The sequence below is a fragment of the Thermobia domestica genome, chromosome 5, assembly GCF_964235325.1.
Source record: "Thermobia domestica chromosome 5, izTheDome1.hap1.1, whole genome shotgun sequence".
NCBI lineage: Eukaryota > Metazoa > Arthropoda > Insecta > Zygentoma > Lepismatidae > Thermobia > Thermobia domestica.
This window is the reverse complement of record NC_137458.1, coordinates 202,235,416-202,247,543: the sequence shown is the minus strand read 5'-3', so window position 1 is coordinate 202,247,543 and position 12,128 is coordinate 202,235,416. Positions and strand designations below refer to the sequence as shown.

General features: G+C 34.3%; 1 protein-coding gene across 1 annotated transcript in view; it reads left to right on the top strand.

Annotated features, from left to right (window-relative positions):
* Positions 1 to 12,128, top strand: part of LOC145686348 (arrestin domain-containing protein 3-like) — a 510,445-nt gene that overhangs the window by 377,246 nt on the left and 121,071 nt on the right. Inside the window, exon 5 of the mRNA XM_081759592.1 lies at positions 7,201 to 7,296. Coding sequence (XP_081615718.1) covers positions 7,201 to 7,296 — 96 coding nt within the window. The remainder of the gene's footprint in view (positions 1 to 7,200; positions 7,297 to 12,128) is intronic.

Genomic DNA, 12,128 nt, shown 5'->3' with positions numbered 1-12,128 from the left:
AGATTGACCTGCTGTAGCTACGAGAAATCAAAACAATCACATGGAAAGAAAATAATTTTTTGAATGGGGAGCACTTTTGGACAAATTCCTTTCTCTGGCAGATTTTTTTTTACAAAAATAAAAGAAACAAATGTTTAAAAACAAGTCTTAAAAAATACACGTGTTTAAAACAAAATGTTTAAAACGTATACAAAATTTGTTTTAAACAAACACAATTGTTTAAAACAAGTTTTAATCATTTGTTTTAAACAAAACAACCCAGGTTCTCAAATGTAAAAATTAAACGTTAAAATGTCAAAATTAAATAAAATTGGAGCGGATAAGATAGGAACCCCAATGTCTCATGGAAATTTGCCACATTAATCAGCAGATCACACTGGGAATTAGTAAACGGAATTCATTTTAGTGATTTGCACCTAACTTTCTCTTCCTGGCCTGATTCTTGATAATTATTGTGATTAATTCAATGAGATATTCTATCATTTATATGCTGGAAATACTTTGATAATGAGAACAATGTTGTATTAATTTGGAAAACTGTTCCGTTCGGAATATTCTTGACAAAATTATAAAAAGATTATGTTGTGTTCTGACAATACTTTTGAGTCAGTATACATATTTTTGTACTTGAGGTTAGTGTAGGCCTTCATCAGAAGCCATTATTTGTTGTCATATTTTTCAAATTATGCACCAAAACAGTAACAATAAATCTCCTTAAATAACTTAAAACTTGCCGTAGTGTTATGTATTAGACATAATTTTTGTTTATCATTCTAATTACCTTAATGTCAAATTACAAAGAAATTTGAACCGAAACGAAGTGAGTGGACTGTAGCGAAAACGCATGTATATATTTGTTTCGCTTGTCGGTATACTATATTGGTATCTGTATATTAATGTAGGAGTAAAAGTGGATCTGAAAAGGTAGAGGAACATTTGATTTTTTTTTTTTTTTTTTTTTAAGAAAGTAGGGGAACATTATAGATGTTTTTGGTAGTGGAAAGACGACGTCCTCTCGCGTTCTCCTTCACTTTTACTCCTGCATTACTGCACAAAAATTTGGCGCCCAGTTTTCTTGCCTTGCGATAATTTCAAGGAATTCTGCATAGCAGGAGCAAACGTGGATGGCACAATGTCTTTCAAACATATACAGATTCTGTGAAGAGTGTGGTAACGGATTTTGGCTGATAAATACAGTAGTTAAAAAGATCTTTGACAAATAAAGGAAACTAGGGGTAAATAAGTTAATTTACATCATACCGACAAATATTGACAACAATATGTTCCATCATTGTAATTTTAAATTAAATTATTAAAATTCATTCTATACAGGGATATTTTTTAAATGAGAAATATGTATTTCCACGTATTGATAAAAGTGAGGGGAATGGGGGGCAACGACGTCAACCCACTCCCGTAAAATATTTATTGTGTCTCCCCACTTCCTAAAGCATTACATTGGGTAAAGACAGGCAAGGGGGACGGCGCGACGTCACGCGCCCCCCCAACCTTTTCAGATAAACTTTCACCCCTGTTTCCACGTAGTTTCCTGTCAATGCTACCAGAATTATTGTTGTTCAGTGAATTATATTTTGTTTTATGTGCAAAAAAGGTGGCAACTAACTTTTAGAAGAAGTTACGAAATTCTCGACGGATGTCGTTTCTTTCATTGTATTGGGCCTCATCACTATGAAATTAGTACCCGCATATTTTAGAGTGTCTTCTGATACTACTATGTTTGTCACCAACAAATTTGGAAGGTTTTGTAAACATCTTACAAATTAGTCAGAAGGAAATATTATATTGATAGAAAAGGGAAGGTCCGTTTTGAAATATTATAACCCAAATGCAAATACTGCTTTCCGATTCATATGAGAATATGTCAAAAGGGAAACAATAAATATTTTAAAGACTAAACCGTCATAGATAAACGCACCGAATCTATTTGTTAACCCATTCTTTTGTTTACAATGTATCTTCACATATACATAGGTCAGCAAATGCATCAGCCTTTAACACAAGAAGCTAGTTCGACGAAGCAATATACGAGTAGTAGGTTTCTTCCTACCGTATAACATGTGATAGTATATGCATCTAAGAAAAAACTTTTCAGCTAAAATGTAGCTGTTCGAACTACGTAAACATGATAAGGGATGGTATGCTATATTAACAAATGGTATCGCTGTATTGTTCTATAAGCCTGACCAATGAGATTCGGCTAAAATATTTTTTTTTGTTGAAAAACTTTATATTTTAGGTTTTAGCTAGGTTCGTGTTTCCACAATGAAGACTAATATTTCTACTTACCAAATTGGAAGGACGTTTGAAAACAAAATTTAGTATTAAATACTCTAACGTTCCATTATAAAAGCTATATTACATATCACAAGAAAGGCGACAAAACTGACTTTAATAATTACCGAGGCATTTCTCTTCTGTCAACGTCCTATAAAATCCTCTCAAACATTCTATTAGCAAGATTGATCCCATACACAGATGAAATTATTGGAGATTATCAGTGCGGATTTAGACGAAATTGATCAACTATCGACCAAATATTTACCATTCGACAAGTACTCGAAAAGAAGTGAGAATACAATACCCGGTTCATCAATTATTTATTGATTTTTGAAAGGTATACGACTCGGTTAGAAGAGAAAAATTGTACAACATTCTTACAGAATTTGGAATACCGAAAAAGCTAATTAAATTAATTAAGGTATGTTTAAATGCATCCAAAAGTAAAGTCCGGGTAGGAAAATTTTTGTCCATGAGCTTTCATGTCGAAAATGGCCTGAAACAGGGAGATGTGTTGTCGCCATTATTATTCAACTTTATTCTGGAATACGCTATAAGGAAAATTAAAGATAGCAACCAGGACCTAGAGTTGAATGCGGTTCACCAGGTTATGGCATATGAAGTTAATAGAGGATGATAAAACAATAGAAACAAATGCAGAGATCTTATTAAACGCTTGCAGGGACATGGGCTTAGAAGTAAATGCAGAGAAAACTAAATAGTGGGGAAATTTGTCGGGATCGTAACACGGCGAATTATGGATGCGTTAAAATATCAAATAATACTTTTGATAAAGTGGATACTTTCGAATATCTAGAATCAATATTAACAGAAGAAAGCCATATTCACAAAGAAATTAAATGCCGACTAAAAGCAGGGAATTCGTGTCATTATTCAGTTCAAAATCTCTTGTCGTTGCGAATTCTGTCGAGGAATTTGAAGCTTAAAATATATAAAACGATAATCATGCCTGTTGTTCTGTATGGTTGCGAAACATGGTCGCTTACTCTAAGGGAAGAACATAGACTGAAAATATTTGAGAACAAGATCCTGAGGCGAATATTCGGACCCAAAAGGAACAGGAATGGGGAATGGCAGAAACTTCATAATGAGGAACTACATAATTTATAAGGTTTACCAAACATTGTTAGGGTCATCAAGTCTAGGAGGCTTAGGTGGGCAGGACATGTAGCTAGGATGAAAGACAGTAGAAACATTCTCAAAGTCTTGACTGGAAGAACAATCATTAGGAAGACCTATGCGCAGATGGGAGGACAATATTAAGATCGATGTCGCAGAGATAGGAATACAAAGTAGAAACTGGATCCAATTGTCTAAGGATAGAAGTCAGTGGAGAGCTTTTGTGAATGCGGCATTGAACCTCCGGGTTTTGTATGCCATAGAGTTAGTTAGTTAGTTAATATTACATAGACACAAATATCAGTCATTACGCCACTAACTAAGCAAGAAATGTTCTATTCAACAGAATAGGTAAATTAATTGCTCGAAACATCCACGTTCTTTGCACCAAACTATAGTCCAGAACCTGAAAAGAATTAATTTTTCGTGTTCCTTTCCTGGACTGGACAACTTAGTGCAAGATCTGTATCTCACTAATTATCAACCTGAATTCTAGCACTAAAATTTAATTTTTCTAGGAACATACATGACAATTTTCAGCTCACTGTACTATAAAAAATCGCTATGTTCTTCTATAAATTCAAATGGTTTGATCAAGGCACTAGGTTTCCAATACCGCCCTGAAGAATGAAGGTGTTTACTGACATTTCTTGTCTAAGCATCAAAGTATTATTTACACCTGGAGCACTAAACTATTAATACCAGTGATATACAATTGAAAATACAATATATACTGATATACAGTATTGAAAAAAGAAATAAATTAAACTATGATAGTATTGTCTATGTTACAACATGTGTTGCTGGCAAATTTGTGGAGTTTTGAAGGTTGTTGCTATAATGGAATTTTCACAGGAATAATTTAGAAAATACTAGTGGTGGGCACAAAAACCGGTTTTTCGGTTTTCAGGAAAACCGAAACCTGGTTTTGGACATTTTCAAAAAACCGTTTTTTCACCAAAACCGGTTTCGGTTTTCTTCAAAATCAGTTCCGGTTTTTCTCCAAAATTAGTTTCATTTCTGACCAGAATAGTGTTTGGTTGTTCTCCAGAAACCGATTCCGTTTCCACAGAAATACTTTTGTTTTCCAAAAGTTTTCACCGAAGCCACTTTTGGTGAAAACCGAACCGGTTTTGGAGAAATCCGAAACCAGTTTCGGTGGGAGAAACCGAACCCGTTTTTGAGAAAACCGAAATGTCGGTTTTTCGGATTTCGGTTTTCCTAGAAACCAGTTTTCAGTTTTTTACAAAAAAGGTTTTGCCCATCCCTAGCAAATGTTGTTTGCTTTGATTTTGGGACAGTAGGACAATTAGGGCCGAGTGAGACATAAATGGGCTATAATTAATTACTTTAATAATTCATTACAACGTTGTAGTATTATTAATGTCCTTAAAATGTTGGTATTCCCCCAAATGACGATAGCGTTATTCAGTGGCGTAACTAGTTTTACTGCGCCGGGGATCGATCGATCGTCGATTTACTCATACTCTCTCCCTGCCTCAAGCATTTCAGCTGCTGCGTTATATAGATATATCAATACACATTTATAGATGATTTTACCCTGGAAAATATTTTTTCACACTGAGTTGAGGAGGAGAACGTACGAAAAATTATTTTATATGGTTTGTAAAAAATGTAAATTATATTTAATTATGAATGATTACTTACAACACAGATTTATTTATTATGTTAATCAGGGTGGTTGGGACGGAAAGAGGATTTTTTTTACTGTTGCTTTTACACTTGCTTATAATTCTTAATATAAATAGGGAGTACAGGATAGTTTTATAAGTGTTAACTAGGTTTCAAACAGGCCCAAATTTCATGTTATTCCCGGGTGGTGGCGCGGCGCGCTGATTGCAATGACTCATTATGCAAAACTTTCACTAGGCAGCTAGCTAGACAAACATTGCAGTGACGATTGTCCGGGTATCGCCCAGTCGGGATCCAGAAAGGGGGTGCGGGGAGTAAGATATATAAATTAGTCCCTAATGAAGCGCTTGTTCAAAGGTGTGGATTTTTTTTTTTTTTAATTTTCTCTCAAAAGAAAGATTATTCTGAGTGCGTTCTCCACTCATTACAGATAATTTATGCGTTTCCAGTTCATAGTAATCCTGGATTCGCTCGTGTTGAACAATATGGCTTTCCTCAATTCAGCCTCCAGAAGGGCGGAGATAAATGCATATTATGAAGCACTACAGTCCACATTTTTAGTTAGCAAACCAAATATCGAAAAATGTTTGAAGTTTATTTTTCAGACCTGCGCTCTCTTCTCAAAAATTCCTGGATCTACCCCCGATATCGGTCGTTGCCAATTAACTGCTAATAGTCATAAAGTACCTTTTGAAATGTTTTCAAACGTTCTTTGAATAAGGAACAGTTTTCCGTATCCTTTTTTTTCGTACTTGCACCCTTTTACTGTGCGCTCTGGAGCAACTGCTTTACTCGCTCCATTGTAGAACGTCACTAGCGTTATTCACTGGCAACTCTTTCTTATAATCTGTTTCAGTCATCCGGTTTATTTTACATGAAACAGTCGAGTTCACCTTCATGCACACCGAAAAATAGAACTGATTTAGGTAGCTAGGATAGGATAAAGTAAAGTAGGATAGGAAAGAGTAGAGTATGGAGGATTAGCGTAAGGTAAGGTTAGTATCGATCCTTTCTGTGAAAAGTAACTCAGTGACATTTCTCGTGTCTACGTAAGTGTGCCAATTGGAGGGGCGTTATAAAGTTGACCTCAGTCATCTTCCATCCTGCATCCAATGCAGATGAAGTTCCTTTTGTATTTTGTCAGTCCTTGGCACATCTAGTGTAACGATTCATCTCACTGAAAACACTAAATTCAATTTTCATCGTACACATCATCGCCGTAAAGATCAGAGCAAGAACTACATCGATAATATTGAGTGCTTAGACGTGCATCACTAATGCCTTTAAAGCAGGAAGATTGAAACGAATCGTCAAGCACGATGTTTCAGGCGCCTCTTTCTCTCCATGCTTTTTACACTTCCTTACTTGTTACTTAGAGCACCTGGACATTTCTGTTAAACTATATCCGTCTACTACTTGTACGAATCTATGTGGCTCATAACACTTGGCTGTGTGAGATTCTTGTACTTGAGTCCTGCTTTCTTGCTGCAGAACTGCGTATCCGCATTGAAGCTATAGACTGCATTGAAACAAGTAGACTCAAATTGCTTCCCACTCCAGTAATAATGCAACTTAAAATTTTACTTATCATGCTGATTATTGAGTGAAAACACTAAAACTCCTAACTTAAGGATATGTTTGAGAATTTATGACAATACATTCATAAAATGTATATAGGTTGAAACAGTGGTCCAATCACTTACCTTTTAGACTAATTCCACCCACAAATTCTTCCAAACACAAAAATATTAACTCGAAAACAAGCAAATTGTTGTCCACTCTTCGCATTACAATGATGACATAAGTAATATGTTGAATTAGTTCCTCCAAATTATCGCTGTTATCGTTTCACAACTTCCAGTAGGGTCTACGTAAATTACATTAACCTACTCTAACAGTAATTTGTAAAAAAAACATTAATATGTTCTCATCTCGTTATCAGGATAAGTTTGTATGATTATCCCAAAATTATTCGAGATACGAAATTTCCGAGTTTGAATTACTTCAGGGGGATTTTGGTTATTTTAACATATTAGTTTATCATATGTAGGGTAATTGGTTGCATCTTAAGCTTATCATGTTTATACAATTGTTATCTTTCATTTTTAGGTAACAGTCGACATTCCATATACATCTCCACCACAAGGCATGAAATACTTTACTGTTATTGGACCTCACATAGATTGCATGGATGAACAATATTTGGTAAGTGGCAATTTCAACGTGTGTTTTTCATGCTTGTGAATTGGTTCCGTATGTTTTGAAATATTATATGTTGCACTTCTTTAATTGCTAGCCATTATCTCTGAATTTAAAGCCTTTTCCGTATTTAAAAGTCGTCCTTTTGCAGAATATTTTGTGGTAGATATCAGTAGTACCAGGTAGCTATGGCAATACTCTAAATTCAAAGTACCAGAGTTGGCTATCCCTGGTCAAGAGTTCTTTCTTTTACTGCTTCAAATTATCACATACTCTCGAATTTTATTTTATGCACTTTTCATACTAAATAAAATGAAACGAAAATTTTCAGCTTAACGTACCACGAGTATGTCCTTTAGGCTGAAGAAGACGATTATTAAGGAAAGTGAATGATGATGTAGGAATTGGTGGAATGAGAAAATGGGGAGAAACGGTAGGAAAGGCCACCGTACCTTTCATATATTCCGATCTTGATAATTTGGGCGTTTTATTTTTTCTTTTCCCTTTTTAAAATTATTGGAACTGGTGATCAAGGTTATTAATAATATGCTTAATTGTCTGCCCATCGTCTTCCTCATGAGGTTACATGCTACCATTTTCATTTGAAAACACAATCTCCCTCTCTCTATTACTCTCTCTCTCTCCCTGAATCATTTCAGCTACAATAATTGAGGCGGTCTGCGTAAAAAAAAAAAAAAAAAAAAAAGACCACTTAGAAGGAAACTTTGTTTCGAGTAAACGCAAAAAGAGAGTGGTAATACTATGTGCTGTCAATAAAATAACGGTTACTGAGTTGGCAACAAACCGCATAAAAGATACATCCTTTGCTAAAACGTAATTTTTCGATCACACAGTATTGTACTGGTATATTAATGAGTAATAGACATAAACGTGCAGTATGTTAATGTGTCCTTTTTACGCAGAATATTTTTGTAGCAGAGAATGAATGCTTGAAAGCCATATTAAGGTTCAGAAACTATCTTAGTTTTCAACATGTATTAAAACCGAAACTTACGGAGATTGAGAACTCATATGTTAAAGTCAATATCATCCTGCTGTAAAAAAGCTATACAAACTTTTAACATGATTGAAAAAAATTAAATGAAATCTGAGTTTTACGTCCCACGTTATTCTGGCTATGCTAAAGGAGACGGTGAGAATGAGAAATGAATGAAATGGTGGAATGAAGAAAGTGGGAGGAAACGGGACAACCCCAACGAAACCCACGCACACGGTGTTTGTCCACCACAAGGTTCACTTGGCGCGAGCTTAATTGATTTTTAATTGATTCACTTTGGTGTAAGGACAGAAACATACCTTGTAGTTCTTATGCTGCGAAAATCTTCAACCTCCTGAATATGTCGCCAATAAGCAAACATATCATACTGTCCAAGATAAGTTTAGAACACAGCAACACACCATTATGCAATGATTTGATGATAACATATTTCGTTAGGGGATCTTCATTTTTGAGACAGTTTTTTTTTAATAAAATTGTTGAGAAAAGACTCGAGTCATAACAACTTCAAAAGATGATGGGTTTTCCCTACACAATATCATTGCAGTTAGATAACCAATCACCTCCATTTGTAAAATTTTCTTTCTGATCACACTAAAATTTCGGTCACACTGGGAGACACTATGCCCTCTGACCGGAAAAAGTTGAAGCACATCCTTTTCTATAACCTCTTGCAAACCAACTAGTAGGCCCTAATCTTAGTCACCTAAAAATTTCTATTTTGACTCCTTGTGGCGTCAGAAAGCAAAACGATCGTGGAAATATGAGAAAACTTCTGAAGTTGCTTTTTTCGCACAAACATACAATAATAATAATAATAATAATAATAATAATAATAATAATAATAATAATAATAATAATAATAATAATAATAATAATAATAATAATAATAATAATAATAATAATAACAGAGTTTGGATTTTTTCAACCGTCACATTCAGTAAATGTATAGCAGTAACTCGAGTCGTCATTAAAGAAATATTAAAGCAATAAATCCAGAACATCCTTTATAACATTGGTTAATCACGTGTAGTTTTGGGATGGGGTAGTTTTGGGAATAGTCAAATTCTAATCTGAATACTTTAAGAGTCTGTATCACTGCGAAATTAAAATACCGTTAATTTTACGGTAATTATGATATATATTCAAATAGATAAAAGATAATCGAAAAGTGGATCAAGACCTCCCTAGACGATGTTATTTTGCATGAGGTACCGTTATCATGAGTCACCTAGTAGCTTTTCATTTGGTGTTATTTAGAAACGCGAAAATAAATGCCGATTTTCTAAAGGGCTGGAAATCGAAAGCAGATAATTGAGTCGTGATAACGGTATCTCACGCAAAATAATACTGTCTAGGGAGGTCTTGTTCCACTTTTTGATTATCTTTTATCTATTTGAAGATATATCATAATTACTGTAAAATTAGAGGTATTTTAATTTCGCAGTGATACAGACTCTTATGAAGTTCCTTTCTTTGTGCTGCCTTTCTTTTATGTAGTTCATAAATAGTTTTGGAAGGATCATGAGAATCAGCTTTTCATTTGTTTTGGAACTCACAAAAATCACAAACTCCTGTTTTGGGTTTTTGTATATTAAATGCAAATTTTGTCTTGAAGTATTCATAGTAGGTTTCGTAAGACATTTTAAAGTTCTTGTTAGTTTTTCTTTGTAGTACTCCTTAAACGTGGAATACAAGGTTCAATATTCAGGTACCAAAATAAATAGATTACTTTTGGCTTTACAATAGTGACATTCTTCATGTAGAATTGACTTCAAGTGTTCTCCCATTAAAAACTATATTTTTCGAAATATATCAAGGCCTGTTCACATGATATCCACGTTTCTCCTCAAAAGACTGATTCGAAAGGAGTTTATTCTGAACAACCAGCAACTGTTTCACCGAAATTTGAAACAAACTAAGCATAAACAGACACCAAGTTTTGAGGGACGAACATTAGGGTGAAGAGAAAAAAAATCCAATTTTCGAGTATCGAATTCTAATAGGGCACAAAAGTTGCGTATTCGCATGGTAATCAATGGAAAATTAACGAAAACAATCACACTTTGGATCTTCAGTTCGCGCAAACGGTTTAAAGTTCGAAAAAAATTACCAAAAAATACCAAATTTTACCTTTACGCGAAAGAATCAGATTTTTGAGATCGAATTCCAATATGGATCAAAAGTTGCGTATTTGCATGATAATTAATGAAATAACAACAAAAGAATTCACAATTTGGATCTTCAGTTCGCGCAAAAGGCCTAAAGTTTTAAAACAGTGATAAAATCACCAAAATTTACCTTTATGCGAAAAAACCAAATTTTTGAGTATCGAATTCTAAAAGGTTTCAAAAGTTGCGTATTTGCGTGCTAATCAATGAAAAATAACGAAAATAATCACACTTTGGATCTTCAGTTCGCGCAAACTGCCTAAAAATTTTAAACAAATAACAAAAAAACACAAAAATTTACCTTTACGCAAGGAATATACAGATTTTTTTTTTATTTCTATAGCATCTAAGTACTTTATTTTAGTTATGTGAGGGCATGCTTGTTAATAATTCGTTGATGTGAGTTATTTTATACATTTTATTTTCATAATGATTTTGCAGCTCATCGCCCATTTGTCAACATTTTTTTTTCATGAAATGGCCCAGAACTCATCACGAGAAGGTATCTGAAATTGGAGTTCCATTTACATCCTGCTCAACTCTTCGACCAACTAGATGTGCTAAATTATGTTGATTAAGTCAAGAATGTTGTCTTAAATTCAGATTTTTAAATCAAATTTTGGCATTGTGAGTCTTGAGAGCAAAGTTGCTCTAATGTAACCATCTCTGGTTTCTTGTCCACAGACTTTTCCTGTAAGCTTCGTAACAAGTTTGACACCTTTCGACTTCCTGATTATGGCGTGGAAAATTTAAGAAGTCAAACTAATGAGCAGATTTGTCATGCATAAGTTATAAGAAACTGGAGGGGGATGATAGCTTACATTTTCTCCAATTTATCAACTCATTGTAGTTTTTGGCATCAAAATTTATTGAAGTTGCCGTGAAAGTTCTAATAGAGCAATTCAGACAGGGCAGTGTGCTCCAGATGTAGCTATAAGAGATCCTAGACCTCTCAGTTTCTTCCAATGGCTGACATGTGTACGTTTCTCAAACAAATCCTACAAACGAACTCAAAGTGTTTGTAAACTACATTATAAAGACATATATTCCTATTTGGTTCGACATAAAGAGATATCAGTCAGTGAAATATGGAAATAAACATATTTTGAAGGTAGTTCAAACAATTAGACATTTGCCAAACAACAATAAAAGATTTATCGATCTTGTTATTTAGAGAAACGCGTTGTTCTGTCATCCAAATAACATATTATTAACTGTGACAGTGTATGAGAGACAATACATATGAGAATTGGGTTATGGGAGAGTGTTGGAGACAAGAAGTCAATATCCAAGTTGAAATATGTTAGAACTTTTCTGGCAACTTGAATAAATGTTGATGCCACAGACTACAGTGAGCTGATAGATTGGAGAAAATGTAAGCAGTCGCCTCCTCCAGTGCTCGAAAATTTGACAACAGAAACTATCTTATCACTTATATATGACAAATCTGCTCATGAGTTTGACGTTTTAAATGTTTCACGCCATACTCAGGAAGTTGAAAGATGTGTTAAACTTGTCACAGAGTCTGCAGGAAAAGTGTGAGGACAAGCAAAACAGAGATGGCTACATTAGAGCAAATTCGCCTTAAGACTCACAATGCCAAAATTTGATTAAAAATCCAAATTTAAGACAAAGTCCTTGACTAAGTC